Genomic DNA, 26,629 nt, shown 5'->3' with positions numbered 1-26,629 from the left:
AAAGAGGTGCTGCCAAGTCCCTTTTGTAATTGCTCTAAGTTGTGATTCAGAAAGACTGCTGTGGCTGTTTTTCTACTTGAAAGCTCCTCATTGTCGAGGACCATGGGCAGCCTCTTAGAATGAAGGAAGTCTGCTATCGATTTTGCCAGTCACAAAGGGAAAACGCTCCTTAAAAAGCAGCTCCATCTATGTTTACTGTAAATGGGCACAGTTAGAAGACAAACTTTTCTTAGCCAATAGGCAAGGAGTCACTCTTTTTGCTCTGGTGTGTCATGTGGTATTTTAGGTAGCTTCACATTTTATGTTCTATTCAATTAAGTAAAAATTCCTTACTTAAGAGAATAAGAGACTACTTCCAGATAATCTGTTTGACCTTAAAAATATTGAGAAATTCTTTGCCACTTGATTTTAGAGAAGTAGTGACTTTCCAGCTCTGAGAGAGAGCAGGATCTGCCAGTTTTTTCTGTGGTGTAAGGCAGAGCCTGGTCACTCCATCTAATGCTGTCTGTCTCATCTCATGTATAGGAGCGGGATGCTGCACTCCAACCCTGGGGACTATGCCTGGGGTCAGACAGGGCTTGATGCCATTGTAACCCAGGTGAGGAGCTGCCTTTTGAGGGTGTCTGTTCAGTGTGTCTCATGGTTCCACAGGCTTCCTGCTTTCCTTCTGCTACTTTCTGAAATGGCAGTCACTCTGCTTTCCCTAATATTTTGAGCTTGTGGGTTTCCATTTTACTGAAGGGATAAATGGCTTATGGGTTTAGTTTAGCATCCATGTACCTTCTAGGTCCTAGGGACTTTCTAGAAGATGGCTTCACCTCCATAGGAAGAAAAGACTTCTCCTGTAACAAACAGTATTTTGTATTTTTGGCCTCTTGTTCAGTCCTATGAGGAACCTATTAACAGGTGCTTCACAAAAAAGGAGGGTGTCCTCACATGTTGAAGCAGGGATTTCTGCTAGATGGAGCAAAGTAGGGGAAGGAAGCAGAGAAAAAGGTATTCCCATGCCATGTGTAATTTCTTCCACTTATTTATGTTTATTTTAATTTAATTGGTTTTTCATTTCCCTTGTGGACTGCTGAGAATAGAAAGCATGTCATTTATATCCAAATCTTCTCATAGGCAGTAATTTACCTATTTCTTGGCGTACTTTATGCTATTTTCCATACTCCCACCCTTTTTTTTCTTCCAGCAGAATGAAATTTTTAGACCAGTTAAGTATTACTTTTTGTTCAGTTGTAGTTTTATTCCTGACATCACAACGCTTATGCTGCCTCTGAAGTTGCTTTATGCCTGGAGGTGGACCTTGCAATGATAGGTTTGTCTGTAGACTTATACTAATGTCACTCTGAAATTGTAAAGGAATTATGAGTGTTCTGGCAGCAGGAAAGGGAGGGGAAACCCAAGCCTCTCAGAGCCCTGCAGAAATAAGAGCAACTAACATTTCTAATATATGCACTGTTTGTTCTCAGCTGGAGCAGCTCCCTCCCCAGGGATAGTGGGATATCTGCCACTTCTTCTTCTTTTTCTTTTTCCTTTTTTTGTAGCTTTTAGGACAACTGGAAAACACAGGGCCTCCCCCAGCTGACAAGGAAAAGATCACATCTCTTCCAACAGTGACAGTAACTCAGGAACAAGTTGGTAGGTTCAGTTCTATACTTATTCTGTCAGCTTCTGATCTCTGTTCAAAATCCCAGTACCTTCCTATACTAAGGATCTTCAGTTAAAGCTATAGCCCTCCTGAAATTCCTACAGGGGTGTCATATATGGAAGATGCCTACCTTTTCTTTAGGATTAGTCACGTCAATGCAGAGTGGACAAACCTTTTTTTTAAATTATAAAGAGAAAGGAAGAGAGTTTTATTCAAGTCTAAGTTAGGACAGTTGCTGGGGTTGCACTGTCTTTCATGAAGAAGAGAGAGCTCCAGGGAAAAACCATTTGGTAAAGGGTTATATGTTTTTTTGTTTGTTTTGAGGTAGGCTCCATGCCCAGTGTGGGGCTTGAACTCATGACCCTGAGATCAAAACTGAGCCAGCCAGGCGCCCCTGTTTTTAATATAGTTGCAAATTATTATGACAAAGGACAGTCCAGAAAGTTACAGACTTCATCTTATGTTTTTAGTACGTGCAAATCTATATGACTTTAATCTTATGGAGATGAGGGAGGTTTTTTTTTGTTTTTCTTTATGTTTGGAATGCTCCTTTTTGGTTATTAACTATTTTTTTTTTTTTTAAGATTTTATTTATTTATCTGAGAGAGAATGAGAGACAGAGAGCACGAGAGGGAAGAGGGCAGAGGGAGAAGCAGACCCCCTGCTGAGCAGGGAGCCCGATGCGGGACTCGATCCAGGGACTCCAGGATCATGACCTGAGCCGAAGGCAGTCGCTTAACCAACTGAGCCAGCCAGGCGCCCTATTACTTTTTTTTTTTTTTAACAAAGTAGATATACAGTGTGTGCTCAGGGCAGAAGTAGAACCCATGCTTTGAGGTTTTGTGGAGTCATTATGACCTTGGTAAATGTTCAAGTATATAGATTCCCTGGGGCCCAGGAGCAGGGCCTGCAAATGTTGAAAGCAGAGAATTTCTTTTATCAGCCAGCAAGTATTTCCTCAACAGCCACCATGTCCTTTTTCTAGGTGCCTTGCAGGAAACAAAGAGGTACAAGATAAGACTTGATTTCTTGAAGAGCTTACCAGGGGAAGCAAAACTTAACTAAATGATTAGAAAACAGTATAAAAAACAATATTGAGCAGATGATACAGAGAAAGGAAAAAAATGGGAGGCTGGGAATTTGTTTCATATTTACTCTGTCAGATACAGTTAGGTACTTGAGACATAGATATTATTTTTAAGCACTGAAGGAATTTAGTGACAAGGAGCACTATTTTGAACTAAGAGTTTCTTTCCCCACAAATTCCAGTTTAAGTTGGAGAAGATTTTTAAAGACAGGATAGGCCATCTTAGAGAGGTCATTCTGTTCAAGGAAAAGTATGAACCAATGTGAGAATGTCAGCATGGACATAGTGTCAGAATCAGGTATAAGGAGAGTGACTTTATTAGCCCTGAAATAGTGTCTGGTTTGGGGGTAGTGGGAGGCATGACTGGTTAGGAAGGGGCCTGTCTGTGTAGACCTTTAAACTGGCAGAGTAGTTAGGGCTGGATATTTTATTTTACTTTATTTTATTTTTAAAAAGATTTTATTTATTTATTTGACAGAGAGAGCAAGAGAGGGAACACAAGCAGGGGGAGTGGGAGAGGGAGAGGCAGGCTTTCCGCGGAGTAGGGAGCCCGATGCGGGGCCCGATCCTAGGATCCCAGGATCCTGGGATCAGGACGTGAGCTGAAGGCAGATGCTTAACTACTGAGCCACCCAGGCACCCCAAGGGCTGGATATTTTAGATAGGAGGCAAGTTTCATAGTTCCCCAAGTGGAGGATTGAAGGAATTTAGGTGGTCTTTAGGGAAGATTAGTTTGGAGGTAGTATCTCAGAGTGGAAGGCCAAGAAAGCAGAAGCAGGGATTTAAGGGGCTGCTACAACATCTAGGTGGGGTGCAGGTAATGGTGGCAGTGCTGACGGAAGGGTAGACTGAATATGGAAGAGTAGACTCAATATCGCTTTGAAGAAAGGCTTTTATCACTGATTGCATAATAGGATAAAGAAGGGAAAAGGGTCAAAGAGGCCTCAAGGTTTTGCAGCTTGGGAACTGCAGAGCTGGTGCTGCCATCTATCAGGGGTGGGAGAATGGTGAGCAGGCCCTGGTTTGGGTATGGAAGTGATGTGATACTTTTAATTTTGAACTTGTTGATTTTGAGGTACCAGCTGGGAATCCCAAGTAAAGATGAGCTGGGAATTGCTATGAGGCTAGTATTAGGGAAAATTAGCTGGTTGCAAAGCTTAGGTAAATTTGGAGGGTTGAAGGCTAGGATCAAGGATACTACCTGGGAGGCTGTTCCAATAGACAGCCTAAATTTTATTAAAGCTAGAATTGAGGTAAAGATGTTAGGGAAGAGTGGAGAGGAAGGAGTAAATCTGTTAGGTGGTACTCACTCCAGGTCCTTGACTGCTGTGGGCACGTAGCACGCCCTGGCCACTGGAGAGAGACACTAGCTGGTATCGTTAGCCAGACTTGGGAAACTCTGACTTTGCTGCCTCGTACTCCCAATTTAGCTTGTAGGCATTTCCTCATAAAGAGTGTTTCTTGTCTTGACTTGGAACCTGAGCTATCCTTGGGCTTTGCAATTCTGCAGCACCACCTCCTGGTACAGCTTTTAATTACCAACCTGTACAGAGGGCTTTAGGACAACCACTCTGAAAGAAGTTGTGAAATGTGGAAAATAGCAGGGTAAAAGTGGCTTGAGACACTGACTGGGAGCTGCTAAGATTGCCGAGATGCATCCCTTGGTTGTGGTGGACAGACTGCCTGTGTTTACTAAGTAGAAACTGCCAGAAGGTCTGGGAAGATGTTTTTCCTGTTTTACTTAACAGATAATCTAAGCCCTGGTTTATTTTTTTCCAAGTCTTGACATTGAAAAGTAGACCTTACATAGTTTCTCTGTAGCCCTTCTTAAGCCCATTCATGTCCCTGTCTACTACCACCTCCTCCCCCATTTTGAAATAAAATTCCTGCTTCCTACCTCCTCCACCTAGGATGCACTTAATTGTATCTTTTCTGTAGGCATTCCTTTGGTTAAAAGACAGTGGGCTAGTTTTTTCTTCTTTCTTTTTGCTCGCTTACTTTAGAAGGCATTTCCTCCTCCAACAGATATGGGTTTAGAGTGTCCAGTGTGCAAAGAAGATTACACAGTTGATGAGGAAGTCCGGCAGTTACCCTGCAACCACTTCTTCCACAGCAGTTGTATTGTACCGTGGTTAGAACTGGTGAGTACAGACAGCTGTCGTGTGTTTTGGGCCATCTCTGCCAGTCACATCTCCTCGGGGTGGGGGGATGGTTTGGAGTTCATGGAGAGCCAAGCAGAGCTGATTTTAGTCGCTGGCTAATTCCTACTGGCGTCATTACCGTTTTTTAGATCACTACGTGTTTGGAATTTCTCTGACCAGAGGTTACCAGACCACAGCCCACAGGTCTCGGGCCTGCCACCTGTTTTTGTAAATGAAGTTTTCTTGGAACACAACTACGCTCATTTGTTTACAGTTGTCTGTGGCTACTTTTGTGCCATGTCAGCAGAGTTGAGTGGTTGTGACACAGGTGGTGTGGCCTGTGAAGTCTAAAATATTTACTACCAGTCCCTTCACAGAAAGTTTGCTGACCGCTGCTCTAGACCATATCAGGTCACTGTTTCTTTCTTTCTTTTTTAAAGATTTTATTTATTTGAGAGAGAGAGAGCACATAAGTGGGAGGAGGGGGTTGTTGGGAGGGGAGGAGGGGGTTGTTGGGAGGGGCAGAGGGAGAGGGAAAAGCAGACTCCCCACTGAGCAGGGAGCCTGGACGTGGGGCTCCATCCCAGGACCCTGAGATCATGACCTGAGCCGAAGGCAGACCCTTAAGTGACTGAGCCACCCAGGCACCCCCAGATACTGTTTCTGGTTAGTTCTGTTTGGTGATGTGTGGTAGCTGTTGTTAAATTGCTGGCCTAGAATTCTGTCATTTCTGTTTAAAGTTCGTTTGGGAGATGTCCTGGGTTATACCTTTGAGTCCAGCATGCACTGTGTGAGAATACATGCCCTTTCTGTTTTTCTACTGCCAGCTCTCAGGGTTTCTTAAGTGTTTAGCACTTCCAGCTTCTCAGGTCAGGCTATTTACATGGACATCTTTCTGTTTCAGCATGACACGTGTCCTGTATGTAGGAAGAGCTTAAATGGTGAGGACTCTACTCGGCAAACCCAGAGCTCTGAAGCCTCTGCAAGCAACAGATACAGCAGTGACAGCCAATTACATGACCGATGGACTTTCTGAAGCTAAAGCCTGCATCTGAGCCAGGGCTGTGGTAGTCTTCTTATCACAGCTGTCAATTGTATCAAAACAAAAAAATAGTAGGTGGATTTAGGAATTGCATAAGAAACCCCAACCCATAATATTAATGCAGTGAGTGTTTTTCTTCTCCAAATTTAAAGTTAGTATCTGCAGATGGAATTGTATCTACAACCAAATGCCTCTTATTCCTGAATTCAGAGTGATACTTTTATAAGTGTGAAACTTGATTATGTGGGTTTCCCCTGCCAGAATAGAATCATTTTACCTTAAAGTCTAGCTAGGGTCCCACTATCTGTCATGTTCTCTTGTAGTGGATGTTTCCACCTCCTTCTCTAACTTCCACCCTACCATTAGTGTATTTAATTATAGTAGATGCAGTGGAACCACAGTCCTAAAGTCCTGCTGATATAAAGTCTTTCTGTTTTAATTGTACAAAAGCATCTACTCTTGGCCACATAAGCCACAAAGCAAGATCAGATTAACTCAGGAATCTGAGACTAATGATTTTGTTTTGTTTTGAATCCTCAGAAAATCAAAGAAAAATTACAGTGGGGAGGAGCAAGTGGCCGATCATTGTACTCTTTGATTTTCTCATTTTAATTTTTAAAGACTACTTCACAAGGTGCAGTTTCTGCAGAAGCCAACATGACATATCTTAGGAATCTTACGTTGTTGGGAATCTGATTCTGGTTCCCTTTTGGAAATGAGTTGGGCAGCATACAGGCACAGAAGGACAGGTATTTGAAATCTTTGGTTCTGAGGTTTCTTTAATGACCCCCAACTCATTGTTTACTGCCTTTTGTCATAGGGACCTTAAAATAATTTCCCTCAGAAATAGAATTACTTTATTACTGCTTCTACAGCCAATTCACTGTTTTTAGTAATTCATTGGTCTTCAGGAATTGAGATTTCACATTGTCTCATTTTAATTTTTTAAGCCCTTTTATCATCTCTGAAATCTTTCTGTTCTGCTTGGTTCTGGTTGTACTTGGTATCAAACTGATTGTTGTGATCATGCCCGAAACAGCTTGGCCTTGGAGAGGTGGGCCTTCTATTTTCAGCCTAACAGTGTCTCATTGCACATGCACATGCTCTTTGAAGCATTTAAGTGTTTAAAGTTGAATAAATGAAGAAGATCAAGAATGTTGTTGGAACTTTAGAGTCTCAAAAGGAAATGATGGGGGCATGTAACCACTGTTAGCGCACCATAGAGGGTGATGGGGCTCCATTTGTCTGGTCACATCAGCCCTTCATAGTTTGGAATGATTCGAACAAGAAGGCCACTCTTTATGAGTGTCTTTCTTGGCTAGGAGTCTTTCCTCAATTTTTGTTGACTATCATACACTGGTTTTGGGGGCGAGGGAAAGGGGTTAGAGATATCTTTGTACTTTGGCAGAGGATAAAGAAGTAGGGGAGGGAAGAGAGACAGTGGGAGAGTGGCTTGCTGAATTAACAGCCTGCCTCTAAAATTGTGACCAAAAGGTATGATTCATGTTAGACCCAGAGGAAATAAAAGATGTTTTCTCCTCTGCCTCTCATGTTATACCTCTACAGAGATCATTTCTTTGGAGAATGTGAGCTATTTACTATGGGTATCGATGTGTAGCCTGCTACACATTGGTTTTGAGGGTGGGGGGCACTGGGGTCAAGAAGCTTAGGTGGGGGGGAGGGGTGAGAGGTATATTCTGAATATTTAATTGCCACTGCATAGATGGAGAAAGGCCATGCTGAAGTTGGAACACATTGTAGTTTTCAAGTAGAACAGTGTCCACTGTCTCAGAAAAATTATGACAGCCAGAAATTACTTTTATAACTTCATTCCTTTCATTCTGGAGATGCCAGACAAGCAGTTGTGTTTTTACTACAAATAGAAAGCTAGAGAACCAGAAAGGATCTGAGTAGCTCACAAAGGGTCAGAAAGAAAGTACTGGATAGGGAGTTACCTTTTCAAAACACAGAATAGCAAATAGTGTCAGTCTCAGTTATCTGAAAATTTCTTCACTTTTTTTGCTCTGATAGAGGACATGAGGCTCCTTTTGCTGTTTCCTGTACCTTTTCCACTTAATGATTCTGTAGTGTCTTTCTCAGAGGTATCTTGGAATTGCAGGTTAATTTAGGTTAAGGAGTGTACTAGGGTTCTCCCGAGAAGCAGAATCAATAAGGCAATAAGGTATGTGTGTGTTTGTGTCTGTGTGTGTGTGTCTGTGTGTCTGTGTGTCTGTGTGTGTCTGTGTAAAGAGATTTATTATAAGGAATTAGCTTGTGTGATTATGGAGGCTAAGAAGTTTCAAGATCTCCAGTCAGCCAGTCAGTTCTAGTCTGATTCCAAAGGCCTGAGCACCAGGAGAGCCAGTGGTATAAATTCCAATGCAAAAGCTGGTGGAAGTTTTGAGACCCAAGAAAAGCCAGTTTTTGTTTTTGTTTTTGTTTTTAACATTTTATTTGAGAGAGAGCCAGAGAGCACGAGAGAGTGGGAGAAGCAGACTCCCTGCTGAGCAGGGAGCCTGGTGCAGGGCTTGATCCCAGGACCCTCAGATCATGACCTGAGCCAGAGGCAGATACTTAACTGACGAGCTACCCAGGCGCCCTGAAAAGCCAGTGTTTTAGTTTGAGTCCAAAGGCAGGAAAAGACTGATGTCCTAACTCAAACAGGCAAGAGGAGTTCTCCCTTGCTAGCTGGAGTGTCAGACATTTTGTTCTAGTTGGGCCTTTAACTGATTGGAGGAGGCCCACTGACATTGAGGAGAGCAATCTGCTCTAATTAGTCTACCTATTCAAATGTTAATCTTATCAGACATACCCTCACAGACACACCCAGAATAATCTGTGACCAAATATTTAGTTACTCCTTGGCTCAGCCAAGTTGACATAAAATTAACCATCACAGGAGGGAAAATAGAAATGCACACAGGGAGACAAACCATAAGAGACTCTAGATCTTAGGAAACAAACTGAGGGTTGCTGGAGGGGAGGGGGAGTGAGGGGTTGGGATAACTGGGGATGGGGTAACTGGGTGATGGACATTGGGGAGGGTATGTGTTGTAATGAGCATTGGGTATTATATAAGACTAATGAATCACAGACCTGTACCCCTGAAATAAATAATACATTATGTTAATTAATTGAATTTAAATTAAAAAGAAATGCATACAGCAGAGTGATACCCATCCCACTTAAGTTTTGCCAGATAAACAGTGTGTCTCTATGAGAAATGTCTGCTTTGCTTGGAGACCTCAGTAATAGGGTTAAAAAGTAGAAGAAATATATATGGGATGAGGGCCAATTTGCTGTGTGCAACATACCTATTTTTCTTCCTTAATGTAAATTAACCTGGAAGTCTGAGATGCCTCCCATTCTAGGAAGAAACATTGCAGATACATTGATCTAACACCCGAAACATGGCTGGGGCTAAGTGTTAGTTTCTAGGAATGCCTTGCTCTTAAATGTTTCAAACAGTTTTAGATACAGTGCCCAAGGCAGAGGGCTACATAACCCCGACTTTTATAACTTCATTCCTTTACATTTGGAAGACTTACAGACTCAGGAATCTGGAGCCTTTATAGGAGTCAAAGGAGAGATGATTTAACTCTTGCTGATTGTCACAGAGAATAGGAAACAATTGCAATTTCAGATCTTGAACCCTTATACTTGAGGCCTTTATATTCATATTAAATGGCCTGTGGATTCCATGCAGAGCTAAACAGATTGTTTCCTTTTTTTTTAGAGAAAGAGTGCACACATGGGGTGGGGGGGGGAGCGGAAGGCGGGCAGAGCGAGACGGAAAGAAAGAGTCTCAAGCAGGTTACGGGCAACGTGAAGCCCAATGTGGGGCTTGATCTCACAACCCCAAGATCCTGACCTGAGCCAGAGTCAAGAGTTGGAGGCTTAACTGACTGAGCCACGCAGGCGCCCCAACAGATTATTTTCTTATTCATGAATGTCTTTTCTTCTTTATCTTCCCTTTGTCCACTATAATTTGAAATTAGAGGGGCGCCTGGGTGGCTCAGATGTTTAAGTGTCTGCCTTTGGCTCAGGTTGTGGTCTCCAGGTCCTGTGATTGAGCCCCACATTGGGCTCCCGGCTCAGCAGAAAGTCTGTTTTTCCCTCTGCCTCTCCCCCTGCTTGTGCTCTCTCTGTCTCTCTCAAATGAATAAATAAAATCTTTTTAAAAATTTAAAAAATATATAAATAAAGAAAGAAAGAAATTAGAGGGAGGAAAACTATTTTGTTAGCACATAATTAGAGACCTCCTAGAGACTGGTAAACTTACAAGTTGGGAACTGATACAGGGCAACTCCTTGCTGGCTTCCAAGTGATGATTGCTTCTGGGGTAGTTTCCTTAGGGATTAGTCTAACTCAGGTTCATATGGGTTATCTGGCTGGATAGAACTGGGAAGTTTGGTGGGAAGGGCAGAGTGGTGAACATTTAGCTGAGATCTCCAACATCTTTACAATTTCTAAGCTAATGAGTTGGGAGCAGGAAGAAAGAATAACTCTGGCCTTAAAAATTCATTTTCCCTCAAAGTTCCTACTGCCAGTTCTCTGAAAAGCTGGGAAACATGGAAAATCCAGAATGGCATTTTGTCCCTGTTGCTGTAGCTCCTGGACTTTTCCTTAACATTGTTCTAATTTATAAGAAAAGGGAATTACTCTAGGTAGGAGATGTGGAGATGGCTATAAATTAAATAGCTTCCTTAGCTTATTATAAATTTTAGTTGTCAGCATTTGCAACTGTTGAGCAAGTGCTTATTAGATGTTTTCTTTGAGCAGTACTCTCTCTGGTCCATTAGTTCTCAAGTTTGAAGGAAGTTTTCTAGGGAAGAATTTGTTTTTTTCCCCAACAGCTCTCACTTTGGTTTAATAGCTAATAGAAAAAATTCCTTGTTTTTGTCTTTGTGTTCCACATTTGTGTGTGTGTGTGTGTGTGAGAGTATGTGTGTGTGTGTGTTCATATATGCACTAGAGGAAGAAAGGGATGTGGTGGCTCCTGGGGTAAAGTTAGCAGGTATAGCAGAGGGCTGGAGCCTCAGTCCGATTCTCTCACTGTACATACCTCAGGCCCTTGTGTTTCCATAGTTCTCTGCTGAGAACTAGGGGCATTGTTGGGTTGGCTGCCAACCAGACACCGTGCTATATAGTGTGTGGCTAAGGGATTCACTGGAGGTAAAAGCCTAGTCATTTCTAAGGATTGAGGAAAAAAATGGCTTTGAGGATAGCTATTATCCTCTGTTTCTGTAGTATAATTAGTTGAACACAAATGCAATTATCTGTTGCTTTTTATTTTTATTTTTTATTTTTTTAGAAATTACTGTTACCAAATTGACTTTTCTCTTGACCTTCTGCATGCTTCAGTTTCTTTCACTCTGGTATCCACGTGCTCTTTCCTCAAGGAATACAAATGATATCAGTCTTAACAAAAACTAATCGGGAGGGAACCATAGTTTGTATGTTTAAACAACAATAGAATAGCCTTTTGGGCTTTTGGAAGAGGGAGCTCTTTAGAGTTGGGTGTTAGAGCTGGTCTAGGCAGGCCAGTGACATCTGTGAAGGAAGACAGATTTTAGGAGGAGGAACAGGGCTGATGAATAAATAGTAGCATGAGAGGGAACGCCCTCTTTGGCTTCCGAGGTAGGGAGGTGGGAAGATAAGAGTGCTGTTCATCAGAACAAACCAACAGGGATTTGGGAGTTTGGAGAGCAGACTCTTTTTAAGAGTTTCCAGAATGAGGGCGCGTGGGTGGCTCAGTTGGTTAAGCGACTGCCTTCGGCTCAGGTCATGATCCTGGAGTCCTGGGATCGAGTCCCACATCGGGCTCCCAGCTCAGGGGTGAGCCTGCTTCTCCCTCTGACCTTCTCCCCTCTCATGCTGTTTCTCTCTCTCTCGCTCTCTAATACATAAATAAATAAAATCTTAAAAAAAAAAAAGTTTCCAGAATGAGTCTCATATAAGTTCTGAGGCAGGAAGTTGAGAGAACATATCACAAGTGGTCACCTTGTGGGGGGAAATTGTAGCAAACAGTAATGTCAGTGTCTTAGCACTTAGGCCAGGAACCACAGGGCTCCTCCAAGGGTTTAAAGTAGAATGTGTAGAATACGATGTGTACAACTGGAGATATTTTCTAGGATCCAAGTAGAGCCCTTGTCTTAACCAAAGGACATGAGGTTTTGATCTCTCATACCTGCCAGATAAGTGGAATTACAGGCATTCAGCTCTAAGATTATATACATATAAACCTTATGAAGTTTTGCCAGATTGCACTTAATTGGTGTCCACAGAAGTGGAGTCTATGTTTGTTGCCTTTCCTCTTTCAGCTGGATATCTGTGATTCATGGGATGTAGGCTTGTGCTTCTTTACCTTTTCTAATAAGGTGTACTATTTTTAAGGTCCAAAAATTATTAGACTCCTCACAAGATGATAGTTGTATTTTTAGTATCTTTTTATGAAAAAATACATAACAAAAAGCTGCTGTGATTTCAATGATGCTTTAAAAAAATTTTTTTTTTTTTTAAAGATTTTATTTATTTATTTGAGAGAGCACATGAGAGGGGTTAGAGTCAGAGGGAGAAGCAGACTCTCTGCCGAGCAGGGAGCCTGATGCGGGACTCGATCCAGGTCCGTCAGGATCATGACCTGAGCCGAAGGCTTAACCAACTGAGCCACCCAAGCGCCCTTAAAAAATTTTTTTTTTAAAGTAATCTCTATACCCCATGTGGGGCTCAAACTCAGGACCCCGAGATCAAGAGTCATATGTTCTTCCAACTGAGCCAGCCAGGCACCTATCAGTAATGCTTTTAAATCAGTTTGTCTTTATTAGTAACACCATAATCTACATCCAGTTGAAATATAGTATATAAATATTTGTAAGATATATTATTTATTCAGACAGAAGATGGTGCTTATACAGATTCCTTATAATAGCTCCATGGCCCCACAGAGGTTCACATTCCATGCCTGGGTTGTGAATCACTCCTATGGATTGAGGTTAAGATGTGTGTTCAGAAAACTACCTATTCATGCATGGAAATTTGTAGGCTTATTTGAAGTCAGTGATATCAATAATTTTTAAAGCCAGGCTATAAATATTTCACATTTCTGTTTGACCAAGTCTTGAGATAAGCAGAATACATAAAATGTGAATTCTTTAGAAATGGGACTTCTGACTTGCTGTTGCTTTGTTTATTCTACTTAGAGCTAATAGTCCAGTGCTCTTGAATGTCTTAACAAGCTTGGACAGCGGTCGTGTATCCTTTTGCAGATTTTTATGTGTGGACTATAAATAGTATAGCACAATGGATGAAACGTTTTCTGTAGTAGGATGTGGCTTCTTCATGAGACTTCCAGTGATTGTGTAATGTTGGGAAATTTCAGAAGATTCTTTGAATAGTAAAAAGCAGAAGACATCTCCACCCATATGAGCTTAAAATTTAGTTAGAAACAAAACCTACATAAAACAGGAAGAGAAAGATTTAAGTGAACATAATTTAATGGAGAAAACTTTGGAGACTTTGGAGTCAGAATTCAAATGGTTGTGGGTTTAAAATCTAGAGTCTCAGATTTGATCCTCAGAGCAATGCTATAGAAACGGAAGATAGAGTAGGCAAGATTCCATTTAGAGATAAGTAAACAGAAATCACATCTCAAAACTTCATTTGCCTAAGGACACAGCTGGTACACTGAAGAGCCAGAATTTGAATCCAGGTGTTTTGACTCCATGCCTCGTCTTTTTTACCTCCATGAGGCACAAAATCCAAAGTCCTTAGGTTGAGGGTCTATGCCATCACTAGTAAGGGTCTAACCCATCTTTTTCAGCCTTTTCTCTCTCTCTTCTCACAAACCTTCACTCCCACATTTGGCAGGTCCTGGCCAAGGATCACAGGTAAGGTGTCTGTTTCCTTTTGATGGCTTGCCGTTTAGCTCCAGTTAAATTGTCTGTGTTCTTAACCTCGTAATTCATGTAGTTCCTCCTATCAAGGTAAATCCTGTCGTTGTCCTCCTCCTCTCCTCACCCTGCCCCCATTTAACTATGACAAGAGGTCATCTGTCCAAAGAGAAAGACAAGAGGATTTGTGAATTTAGGAGAAAGGAAAAGGCTGCAAATATCGCTCTGGGCATTTATTTCAAAGGAAAGAGATGGGACCAAAGAGACTGACAAGTACTCAGTTGAAGCTGGGCATTATGCTCTGTGGTGCACCTGGGCACACAAAGCTTCTTCCTCCAGCCACGCTGTGGGGATGCTCTTGAATGCCAGGGTCTCTCCATTTCTTCATTTCATGCCAAGTCAGTTACTGGCTCTGTCTCTCTTTGCCTATCCTACCTATCTTTGCTTGTTTCTTCTCTCTTCTTTTTAGTGTTAAATAAAAATTTCTTCAAAAAGAATTGGTGTTCTCATTTTGTTTGGCTTGCTTGTTTATTTTACTGTGTTGGAGGAAGGGGGGAGGAAAACTTTTTCTTCAGTACAAAAACACACATACCACATACTTATCCAATGTTTGAGTGAGAACTGTCCGCCAGCTACTTTTGTAAAAGTTGTTCTTTTTTTTTTTTTTCTTAAGTGGTTACAGAGGTGGGAAGAAAGGCAGGTTTGTTATGGCAGTGAGGAGGGGAGCTCAAGGAATACATTATTTGTCCCACCTTACATTTCCCAGGTTCTTGGCATATTTAGCATCTCTTCCCCTGTGCTGTTTTCTTCTCTGTGTATGTTGTAATGTGAAAGGTAGCAAGCTAAAGAGAGTCAGGTTTATCTTGCTGTAACTTGTTTTTTTAAAGTTTCTGGCACAAGGCTTACAAAGCTGTAGAAAGAAAAAGGAAAGTTTGTATTACTGTCATACAACTTAGATACCTGATAATTCATTGTTTGGTCCTGGTGACTAGGGAGGGAATGGAAAGGAAAGAAGGAAGGGTATATAAAACTCTTCTCTATAATCAGTTGTATCTTATTGCTAAAGTTGCACTTGTGACCTCTAGCAAATCTGACTGGGCTGGTGGAAGTGGGGAGGAAGCCAACCTTCAGTGTCTCCTTGTGGGAAGGTAGGGCAATCAAAGAAGAAATAGATGCCTCCCAAAAATTCCAGGTAGGTTTTCCATGTGAAGGCTGACACAGTGATAGGACAGGGATACTCACTGAAGGTGGTTTCATGAGCTAAGGGAGGCCCAGAGATCCAGGAAACTTCCCATCCTTTTTTTTTTTTTTTTTTTTGAAGATTTTATTCATTTATTAGAGGGAAAAGCAAACTCCCCACTGAGCAGAGAGCCTGATGTGGGACTCGATCCCAGGACCTTGATATCAGGACCGAAGCTGAAGGCAGACGCTTAACCAACTGAGCCACCCAGGCACCCCTTTCTCATCCTTTTGATAACATACAAGCATCCTAACTTGATCTACGTGATCTCTCTGGGCCTGACAAAATGTGTGTCCTTTTATTCTACTGAACATTACCCTTTCCATAGTTCTGCTAAGCCTTCATTTGGGGGGAGAAGGATAAAAGGCATCAACTATCAAAAGTTCATTCCCTTTACCTGATTGGAAAGGGGAAAAGAGCTGAGAGAGTTTTTACTCTAGCATAACTTGGGAGTCAAAGGTAGTAAGTGGTCATAGATTGCATGGTTAGACTCAAATTTCCTTTTCAGAGTAGTTGTTTCTGTATGAAGAAATACAATTTATTTTACTAACAGAGTAGCTAACTATCTGAGGGAATTTAGATTCAATAAAGAATTAGGTCTAAAGGGTCAGACTGCTTGATATTCACAACTGTATAGGCTTATGTTTGGCACGTCCAAGGATCATAGGTAAGGTCTGTTTTCTTTTGATAGTTTGCAGTTAAGAGGCTGGAATAACGGGGCACCTGGGTGGCTCAGTCGGTTAAGCATCTGCGTTCAGCTCAGGTCATGATCCCAGTGTCCTGGGATAGAGCCCCACGTTGGGCTCTCTGCTCAGTGGGAGCCTGCTTCTCCCTCTCCCTGCCACTTCCCCTGCTTGTACTCTCTGTCAAATAAATAAATGAAATCTTGAAAACACACACACACACACACACACACAAACCTTAAAAAAAAAAAAAGGCTGGAATAAGGGAGTGTTAGGTGATCCTATTTGGGAGGAGGCAATCTCAGAATAGGGAGCGTGGTGAAGGAGTTGAGAGAGAAGATACGTAGCATATAGTAGGTAATTACTGAGAGCACATGGTTTTGGGATGAGAAGGTCCTGTATTCCTGTGAACTGGAGCAACATTTAAGCTCTTTGTGTCTGTTTACTGATGAGTAATCAGGGAATGTTTGCCTGGAAGGGTTATATGGGGTAAGAATCACCATATGTAAAACCTAACCCATCATACAAATTCTTTAAACAAATTTAATAAGAGCTTACTATGTGCCTGGTACTGTCTTTTTGTTGGGGTAAATGAGACAAAGCCCCTGCATTTATAGAGCTTATATTCTGGTGGCATGCAAACAGTGGTAGTTATTGATTAGAGGAAAGCTTTAAAAAAAATGGAATTAAGAATGCCAAGGATAGGGACTCCTGGGTGGTTCAGTCGGCTAAGCGACTGCCTTCGGCTCAGGTCATGATCCCAGGGTCCTCGGATCGAGTCCCGCATCGGGCTCCTTGCTTGACAGGGATTCTGCTTCTCCCTCTGCTGCTCCCCCTGCTTGTGCTCTCCCTCTCTGTCTCTGACAAATAAATAAAATCTTAAAAAAAAAAAAAAAAAAAGAATGCCAAGGACAGGCGGGGCGCCTGGGTGGCTCAGTCAGTTAAGCATCTATCTGCCTTTGGCTCAGGTCATGATCTCAGGGTCCTGGAATCGAGTCCCGCATTGGGCTCTCTGCTCATCGAGGAGTCTGCTTCTCCCTCTCCCTCTCCTTCTGTGTTCTCTCCCTCTCAAATAAGTAAAACATTAAAAAAAAAAAAATGCCAAGGACAGGCAAAGAGCTGCATCAGTTACTGATTATGCAAAAATGTAATGGCAAATCATCGTGAGTTCCAATCTGTTATCTAATAGGGAAACCCATGATCTATATTGATGTAATGCTCAGAGGACTCACCTACAAGTGTCTATACTCAATCTGCCCATCAGCCTTTGTCAAAGAGCTGCATTTTTATTTATTTATTTATTTTTTTAAAAGATTTTATTTATTTGAGAGAGAGCATATGAGAGGGGGAGGGTCAGAGGGAGAAGCAGACTCCCTGTCGAGCAGGGGGAGCCCGATGCGGGACTTGATCCCAGGACTCCAGGATCATGACCTGAGCCGAAGGCAGTCACAACCAACTGAGCCACCCAGGCGCCCAAGAGCTGCATTTTTAAAACCCACCTCCAGACCTGGTCTGACTTTTGCCTTCTTCATAGGCAAATATCTGTTGCCTTAACTTGTAGTCTTCTGTTGGCCCAGTGAGTAGAGGCAGCTGTATTTATTTATTTGCCTCTCCCACAAGCTTGCTTTCCTAACAGGTCTGACCTCCTATCTAATGGAAAAGGTGTTTCATCCATCTTCCTCTGGTTATTATAAAGTCTTGAGTCCCTTTGGACCAGTTTTGCCCTCATGTTGGTTTGATGTTTTCCTGTGGACAGCCAGGGCCTGAGCAGCACTTCACTCTCCCACTCTAGGCTTCCTTTCTAGTCTCCTCTTGGAGGATAATCAAGATGTCAAAGGTGTAGCACCCTCACTACCTGGGGTGCTTAAGGTTCTTCTGAACATACCTTGAAGGGCCACCAGGCTGGTGACCAGCATCACCCAGGCTTTTTCTTGCAGGAAGCCTGAACGGAGAGTGCCTTTACTGTGACTGAACTCGGAGTATCCTGTTTGTTTCAATCCCTTCACTGTGTAGTTTCCTGTCTCTGATTCAAAAGAGAATTAATTATCAGGGGAGGGTTTCAGAAATCATTAATACCTCCTTTTGCATCATCTCAGAACATCTTTTTTGATCTCCAAGGACAGCGCTCAGCACAATTTATTGCCCAAATAAGTATTTTTTAACATTTATGGGTAGTGATGATGAGGTACTTAAACAGCGAAAAATAGATACAGAATCTATGTGTCACACTGGGGATGCAAACAGAACAGAACAGAACAGGAACTTTAAAGTCTTGTTAGACAGCTAAAATAGCTTAGTCACCTTGGACTTGGGTGCCCCTCACTTAAAAACCATCTTCCAGAGTGTGTCAAGCAGTTTAGCGTAAGTTAAAATCTGGGCTTTGGAATAGATCTGGATTTTTATTCACCATTTACTAGCTGAATAAAATTACCCCAAATTACCTTTGAGACTGACTTTTCACATGACAACAGCTGCAACCTCAAAAAGGCCATGAAGATTAAATGAAATAATCGATACATCATTCAGCACAATGCTTGGCACACATGGTAGTAAATGTAGTAGTAAATGGTACACATTGTTTACTGATACTATATGTTACTTGTCTGGCTTTGTTAGTTTCACCTTCCAAAAGGAACTTTTATCATCTCTGCCTTTGGTGAGTATCTGTATGTGCTGACTCTAATACTTAAATATACTGAGGATGAGAAAGGCATTTTGTCTTACAGAGCGCCATCACAAGTAGAAATGCTTAGGGCATATTAAAAGAATGTGACTAGATTATAGACTATATATAGATTAGTTTATAAGGAGTAAGGGCTTTCTTGCTTCCCCCATTCTCTTCTCCAAGCTTAGCATTGTGTCTGTGGGATGCACAATCAATATGAGAAGTGTGAGAAGAATGACAAGAGTTTCCCCTAGTGAGATCAACTGGAACAGAGTATTCACATAAATAGAATGAAATTTTATAGAGCCTCCGGTGCGAGGCAAAAGTAATTTAGACTTTGTCCCATAGACAGTGAAAAGCCTTTAAAACTGGTGGTGTGGCATGTACAAATTAGCATTTTAGAAAGAGGTCAGGTGGCTGTTTGGTTTGGAGGCAGAGATAGTATTTAGAGTTGATGGATCATTTATTAGGTAACAGCTCAGTGCCAGGCCCTGAGGTAGGTGTGGGAGGAGATACAACGATGAATAAGACGAGGTTGGATCTCAAGGGGCTTGCCAGGAGACTATTGGGAATATTTTAAGTGTGAGATAATGAAGACTTGGGAAACCCCTTTGGAAAGAAAGGAATAAAAAGTGGGGAAGAACTACTTGTACTTAGTAAATGTATGGAGAAGAGAAAAAAATCAAGATTTTGACTAAATCATGGGCAGAACTAGGGTCTCAGATTTGATTGAGGACATGGCAGGGAGCCCAGTCAGTGAAAATGTTAAATTGAAACTTAGGAAGAGGTTAGAGCTAGAGAAGTTGATTTGTGGGTCAGTTTGCAAGAAGGTGCAGGTAAAATCATGAGGGTGAATGAGAACTTGGGAGAAACAATAGGGAAAAGATCAGAGGTGAGGAGTGAGTCTTGGGGAATGAATTCTCATGTTTGAGAGGTGGGAGGGGGAAATGGAGGCAGAGCAGGAGAGAAAGAACAGCCAGAAAGGTGGGAAAACCAGGGAAGTAGAGAGTCGCAGAAGCCAGTAGAGATGGGAGAGAATGGAAGTGCTAGATGCTGTAGCGAGGTCAGAGGGGAAGACACCAGGAAGCAAGGAAGAACATATAAATCAATCTAGACTGACATAGAAAACATGGATTAACTGCTAGCCATAGGAAATGATTAAAATATTTGTTAAAAGGCTCTGGGCTAGGTTTTTATTTGGGAGGGGGTGTAATTTATTTCTAGTTTTCTTGAAGTTAAAATATAGTATTTGAAAGTTCATAAAGAATAATAGCAGTGTCTTTTTTTCCTCCTAGGCTTATTTCCCCGGGACAACCACTGTCAACTCAGATGTATTCCTAAATAGTATTCCTAAATAGTATGCTTATATTACCACTTCTTGATGATAAAATTTAGGCATTATCTATTGATTTTCTGTTAAAAGAAGATGAGGATATGTAGATAAACCTCTACCCACTTTCCTTCTCTGCATCTTTTACAAATCATTATATTACACATTGTAGTTAAATTAATGTTTATGTAATTTGGATTCTGTAAATGTTACGTATTACAGAGCCAAGTTGTGTGCCATGATTAGGTTTCCTTTTGTAAAATTTGGTGTTTTCCCTGGAGATGATGATCACCTTATTTTTTTTAACCAGGCAGAATTTTCCATATCCATATCTTTAATCCTTCATCCAATCTGTCACAGACCTTCAGAAAGGTAACCTATCAATTCTGTTTTCCCCTCCTCAAGATCTTCCAGAGCCCTCTTTCTCTTGTTCCTTTTGGACTAATTGCCTGTTCGGGCCATTTTTCATTCTAGAATTTCCGTATTTCCTTTCCCCTATTAGAGTCCTTACTTTCCCGGATCCCATTTTATCCACTCTACCTATTCACTTCCTGTTTTTCTGAAGCACACCTCTGGTGGCTTTTTAAGATCACATGGAAGGCAATCTTTTTTTTGGAGTCATTGCATGTCTGTCTTTATTCTTTCCTCACATTCGATTGGTAGTTTGGATGGGTATAGAATTCCAATTAGAACATAATTCTCAGCTTTGAAGACTTGTTCCTTTGGGAATATAGAAACACAAGAGTCACTCTCTGCTGGGCCTATGAGGAAGTCATATATACAGCTGAGTCTGGACTTGACCATATCTAGGTTTTGGCTAAGTAGTAACAGAGTAGGGGAGTAGGCACAAAGTAAAGGAAATATGCAGGGATGAGAGGCCTTACTGCCCCAGAGAGATTGAGACTGTAACTGTTTAGGTTCTGTTGGCTTTCTGGTTTCTGATTCCAGAAACCAGATCTCATGAGGGCTTTATTCCTTTATTCCTGCTTTATTATTTGTTCCTTTTAACCTATGGCAGCTTGAGTAGGTTTCTGTTTCTTACAACTAAATGTTCATTAAGACAACCATCCGTTTTATCTCAAATCCATCTCTGTCACAGCGTGAAGGCTCAGTGTCTATATTTAGAAATAGAACCACATTTCTGAGAGTTCTCTGAATTAGAAGCAGAAAGCCTGAATTTCAGACCTTTATCTGCTTTTACTGGCACTGGTCAGTGAGACAAATTGAACAAATTGCTTTACCTCCATGTAACTCAGTCTCAGTGTCAATAAAAATGAAATGGTTTACCTCAGTAAGGTTTTTAAAATAAAAGACGAAATGAGATTACTTTTGTATTCATGCTGTGAGCATTTGCCACTGCAGTGGGACTGGTGGGAAATGACTGAGTGATGGGAATGACTCTTCCCCCAAGAAGACTGCCTATCCAGGACCTGAAGTAACTATTTCTGTCTCTAGCTGTTGACCCTGCTTATTATCTCATCTGCTGGCATGTGGGGTATCAGAGCTTACCTGTGACTAAAACAGAGAAAAAGTGGCCCTGAAGGCGGATTTCTGGCGTCTGGCTTGTGGCACAACACTGGTAGGTCCCGCTGTCCGATGGTGTGGTTTGGTTTATGGTGAACACCAACTTAGATGATCTTTCACTGACACCATCTCTCCCAGGATCCCGTTTAAGTCTCAGTTGCTCTAAGCTGGTCTCAGGGAAACAGTCCGAAGACCTGTCCTTGCACAAAAACACTATAGCCCCCTCAGCCTCTTCTTTCTTATACTGCAAAGTACAGATCAAGCTTAGTCGTTTTCCTTCCTGGTGAAACGAGCTTTGGATGTGCATGCACCCTGGAATGGGAAGGGGGAAGAATTAGCCATGGGAAGTTTGCTCACACAGACTAAGTTCACTCACATAGAAATGTTGAGGCAGAGGTGGGGACTGCCCAATAGACATTAAATACCACCTTTTAGAAGAGTAGTCTATGGGCTATACCCATATCTGAGGGAGACCTGTAATCCCAGTTATTCATTAATTCAGAAATGGTTTATATTTTATTTCTACTCCAAATAGAACTTGTATAAGACCTTTATTAAAGTGCATTTATATACATCTAATCCTTGGTATAGCCCTAGAACCATGTACTGTTGTTCCCATTTTATAAACTGAGGTGCACAGTGGTTAAATGGGTTGCTAAAGTTGACATATGTCATATATATATACATATATATATATATATATTTTTTTTTTTTTTGAGAGAGAGAGAGAGTGGGGAGGGGAGGGGCAGAGGGAGGGGGGCGCAGAGAGAATCCTAAGCAGGCTCCATGTCCAGCATGGAGCCCGACGTAGGGCTTGATCTCATGACCCTGAGATCATGACCTGAGCCAAAATCAAGAGTTGGATGCTTAACTGACTGAGCCACCCAGGCACCCCAAGTTGACACATGTTGTAGTATCAGAATCTCAAACCTGGATTTCATAAATTTAGAATGTATAAGATCCTGAAAGAATCTTAGGTTGAGGGCCAGATTACCAGGTTCTTGGCAACACATAGCAGAGGCAGAATGTCTGATGGGGAGGGTAATAGTTTTAACAGAAAAAGAAAAACTATGTTTTTCACCCTTTCATTAGTGTCAAGAGGGAGTGGGTCCTTTTCTTCCCCACCAGAAAAAAATCTTGGGATCCATCCCTCCTCATGAGTCCAGGATTTTCCCTGATGGCAGTCTCTGCTCTGGGGATCTGGGGAGGGGCTGTCCTCACCGCCAAGCTGGATGTCCATGATTGCCAGCAGAATGGCCAGTGCCAAGCAACCTCTGCCAGGTGCCATCAGCGTCCTGCACGTTGTCAGCAGCCGCAGGAACTTGAAGCAAATGTTGGCTCCAATGATGTTCTTGGCCTCACTTTCCTGAAAGCACATGAGGACTCCTAGACAAGGCCTCCCAGGGCTCCAAGACCATCTCCATGTTCCAGGCACTAGCTTAAGTTGGCTATAGTCAGGTGGGGGAAGGCTTGGGCATGAGAGTCCAGCTGGCTGGGAAGTGAGACAGTTAATCAAGTGAGGTGTACTGGAGAGAAGAGAGGAGAAAAGAGGGAAGAGACAGAGAGAGACACTAAAGGCTATATTTGCAGAATATTTTTTTCTAAATTAAGTTGTATTACTGGGTCAAAGAATATGAACACACATTTTTTTCTACTATGTATTATCAGATTGCTTTCCAGAAATATGGTTGAGATTCGGATATTCAGCAAGAATGTGCTTGTCAGCACTGAATATTGTCTTTTACATTTTTGCCAATTTGATGAATGAAAAATTAGATCTCACTGTTGTTTTATTTTGCATTTCCATGACTAGTGAGGGTGAGGATCTCTTCATACATTTATTGGTCATTCGTATTTCCTCTTCTATGAATTGCCTGTTCATATTCTTTGCATTTTTTTCCCAAGTCAACTTTCTAAAAAATCAGTTTTTCTCTATATTAGAGAGTTACCCTGACTTTTTTTCTTTTTTTCACAAATATTTTCTCCCAATTCATTGTTTGTCTCTTGAAATCATGTTTCTTTCCATCAGGAAAATTCACATCTGTATTGTAGTTAAATACAGTGCATCTATCTTTTAAGTCATCTGTAGTACTCTGTATTATTTAAGAAAGTTTCCCTCAGGCTAGAGTTACACTTTTTCCCAACATTTTATTGTTTTACCTTTTTATGTTTATATCTTCTAATCCTAGCTGAGAAAAATTGTTCTCATGTCAAAAAACCCAAACTGAACCCAAAGCAAAACGAAGATAACACCTGAATTTTCATCAGTTGGAAATGGTTGAATAAATTTTGACTCATTCATACAGTAGAATATTATATATTATTAAAAAGAATGAGTTCTCTAAATATGAGCCTGAAGGGGGATCAATAATATACCATTATGTGAAAAAAGGCAAATTGCAGGGCTATGCATATAAAATAAATATTTTTATTTTTTTAAAAAATCCTCTCTCTTTATATAAATGTTTTAAAAATATATTTAAACGCTTTTGTAGTTTATAACTGTTTGGATAGGTAATTACATTCACAGAGTTCAAAGGTCAGAGGTGTACAGTTAAAACTTTCTTTCCTGCTCCCACCCCCAGTGATCTCTTGCCCCTTCCCAGAGTCAACCAATGTTGCCTTATTGTGGATGCTTCTAGAGATAGATTCTATGCATATTTAAGAGGTTCCATATTTTCCTTTTTATAAAAAACATCAATAACAACAATGAAGGATAGTATACAGTACACTCTGTTCTACATTTTGCTTTTTTCACTTACCAGTGTGTCCTGTGGAGACCATTCCATATCAGTACGTAAACAGCTTTCCCTCTTCAAAAATTGCTGCACAGTAATCATAGTTATGTGAATTTATTCTCATAGATTCCTACCAGTGAGGATTTTGATTATTTCTTTTTATTGAGGTATAATTGACATACATGATATGAGTTTCAGTTGTACAAGTCATGATTTGACACTTGTATATGCTATGAAATGATCACCACAGGAGGTCTAGTCACCTTCATCACCATGAAAATTTACCCCCCAATTTTTTTCTTTTGATGAGAACTTTCAAGATTCACTCTGCCGGCAACCTTCAAATGCACACTACAGTACCATTCACTGTAGTCACCATGCTGCACACCACATCCCCATGACCTGTTCATTTCACAGCTGGAAGTCTGTACCTCCAGACCCTCTTCACCCAGTTCCCCCACCCCTCAGGCTCCTCTCCTCTGGCAACCACCATTCTGTTCTTTGTATCCATGAGTTAAGTGGAAAATATTAAAAGTGGTGAACTTTTGGGGGGAAGGGCAGTTCCCACGGGTTGGGAGGCAGATGAATGTAAGGAGGCTTTTTTTTTCTCATTGCATACTCTTTCGCCTGATAAATTTTATCTTATGAATGTATTACTTTTTTAAAAAGTATTTTTATTTTTGCGAGAGAGAGAGAGAGAGAGAGAGAATGAGCAGGAGGGAGGGGCAGAGAGAGAAGCAGGCTCCCAGGGAGCCTGATGCGGGGCTCGATCGCAGGACCCTGGGATCATGACCTGAGCCGAAGGCAGACACTTAACCAACTGAGCCACCCAGGCGCCCCTAAATTTGTCACAATCCTAATGAAATCTCCCAGTGGGTCTGGCCACCAGTGCTGCTGCCCTAGCCTTGACCTCGTGTTCCCTCTCCTATGTGTTGTCCTACTCTCTTTTTTTTTTTTTTTAAGATTTTATTTATTTATTTGACAGAGAGAGACACAGCGAGAGCAGGAACACAAGCAAAGGGAGTGGGAGAGGGAGAAGCAGGCTTCCCGCAGAGCAGGGAGCCTGATGCGGGGCTCGATCCCAGGACTCTGGGATCATGACCTGAGCTGAAGCCAGACGCTTAACAACTGAGCCACCCAGGAGACCTGTGTTGTCCTACTTTCATGCTGTTCCATGTCTCCACCAGAAAGTCCTGCTGAGTCTTGAAACAAAACATTGAACTTTCAGTGACATGCTTTTGTGTCTAGCTACAAAGTATTATCTTTGAAAAGGAAGAAAAAGAAATGAAATCTTGCCATTTGCAACAACATGGATAGAAATGGAGGGCATTATGTTAAGCAAAATAAGTCAATCAGAGAAAGACAACTATCTTATGATCTCACTCATGTGGAATTCAAGAAACAAAACAGAGGATCATAGGAAAGGGAAGGAAAAATAAAACAAGATGAAATCAGAGAAGAAGACAAACCATAAGAGACTCTTAATCATAGAAAACAAACTGAGGGTTGCTGGAGGGAGGTGAGTGGGGGGATGGGGTAACAGGGTGATGGGCATTAAGGAGGACACGTGATATAATGAGCCCCGGGTATTAGACTGATGAATCACTGACCTCTACCTCCGAAACTAATAATACACTATATGCTAATTAATTGAATTTAACTAAAAAAGGTAAACTCAAAAAGGAAGATAAAGAAGAATTGCAATTATTCATTTAGCCTAGGTTTGTGCTTAAAAGCATAGACTCTGGAGCCAGACTGCTTGTATCTCAAAACTTACTAGTTGTGTGACAGGCAAGTTTCTTAGGCTCCTGGGACAGGAACAATGCTCAGCCCTTAATAAATGGATATATTTGACAAAGACTGAACAACTATGATGTGTCAGGCACCATAGAGCACAAGAGAGGTGACTAAAACAGAGGCCGACTCTCTCAGTGATTGTTTGCAGCCTCTAGTCAGAAGGACTGGTCTGTAATCTGGCTTTGGCACTAACTAGCTGCATAATGTTGGGCAAGTTTCTGACCCTCTCTGAAAAGCAGCTTACTGAGCTGTAAAGTGGTGATAATATTCTCTTCCCAGGGCTGTTCTTTGGGTTAAAAGAGGCAACCCATGTAAACTACTAAACTACAGTATAGTGGCTGGCATAGAGTAAGGGCTCAGTAAGTGTTAGCCATGACTAGTTTTATGCTTCCTCATATTTGCGGCAATTTACATCCCAAACACATCCACATCCACAATTGTGTTTAGTTCTTATAAAGCGCAGCTATTCTAGTTATTTAAAAATTTGTCACTTTTACTAAGCATATGGAAGCTTAGAGAGGCATGTGAGTAGCTTAAAATCACAGCTTCTAAGTGAAGGAGCTAGGATTGTAACTCCCAAGTTATGCAGGTCTGTCATGTCCTTTGTGCCTCTTCTCACAGCTCTCCAGCCATTCAGGAACAGCTGCAATCCAAGGAGGGCTGTGCTAACAGTAATAAGTTCATAAAGTATACCAAGGAATAGGAAAGGAGAAATTCTGAATGAGAGGTCTGGAAAGGCTGCAGGACGGGAGTGCAGTTGGGTCTTGACAGATGTTTGCTGACTATGTGGTGAGGTAAGGTGGGCAATGGGCTGGGGAGATTTGTCTTCCAGCCCGGGC

At 41.6% G+C, this 26,629-nt stretch overlaps 2 protein-coding genes across 3 annotated transcripts in view; one reads left to right on the top strand and one right to left on the bottom strand.

Moving 5' to 3' along the window:
- Positions 1 to 12,366, top strand: part of RNF115 (ring finger protein 115) — a 70,794-nt gene extending 58,428 nt beyond the window's left edge. For both annotated transcript variants that reach the window (XM_045896790.3, XM_045896792.3), the window contains 4 exons: positions 526 to 598; positions 1,548 to 1,641; positions 4,764 to 4,879; positions 5,784 to 12,366. In XM_045896790.3, the coding sequence (XP_045752746.1) occupies positions 526 to 598; positions 1,548 to 1,641; positions 4,764 to 4,879; positions 5,784 to 5,915 (415 nt within the window). In that variant the 3' untranslated portion in view covers positions 5,916 to 12,366. The remainder of the gene's footprint in view (positions 1 to 525; positions 599 to 1,547; positions 1,642 to 4,763; positions 4,880 to 5,783) is intronic.
- A 3,028-nt stretch (positions 12,367 to 15,394) lies between these two features.
- On the bottom strand, positions 15,395 to 22,633 carry CD160 (CD160 molecule). Its single transcript, XM_045899026.1, has 4 exons — positions 22,477 to 22,633; positions 21,241 to 21,567; positions 17,622 to 17,759; positions 15,395 to 15,450 (listed from the first exon to the last, which is right to left on the bottom strand). The coding sequence occupies exons 1-4, from the start codon at positions 22,631 to 22,633 to the stop codon at positions 15,395 to 15,397; spliced, it is 678 nt and encodes a 225-aa protein (XP_045754982.1).
- Positions 22,634 to 26,629: the final 3,996 nt, after the last annotated feature.

This window comes from Mirounga angustirostris, unplaced genomic scaffold (assembly GCF_029215605.1).
Source record: "Mirounga angustirostris isolate CCGP_5_RB_7025 unplaced genomic scaffold, mMirAng1.0.hap1 SCAF_4, whole genome shotgun sequence".
Classification (NCBI taxonomy): domain Eukaryota; kingdom Metazoa; phylum Chordata; class Mammalia; order Carnivora; family Phocidae; genus Mirounga; species Mirounga angustirostris.
Note: the sequence above shows the minus strand (reverse complement) of the source record. Positions and strands in the feature narration are given on the sequence as shown.

Bases quoted from the DNA above. Each gene is read 5' to 3' on its own strand.
- CD160 (XM_045899026.1), bottom strand. From the start codon at position 22,633: ATGTGCTTTCAGGAAAGTGAGGCCAAGAACATCATTGGAGCCAACATT. The intron at 21,568-22,476 runs GTGAGGACAGCC...TTCCCATTCCAG, and splicing joins CATGGACATCCAGCTTGGCG to GGTGCATGCACATCCAAAGC. The intron at 17,760-21,240 runs GTAAGCTCTGAT...CTTTTGAATCAG, and splicing joins TTTCTCTGTTTTAGTCACAG to AGACAGGAAACTACACAGTG.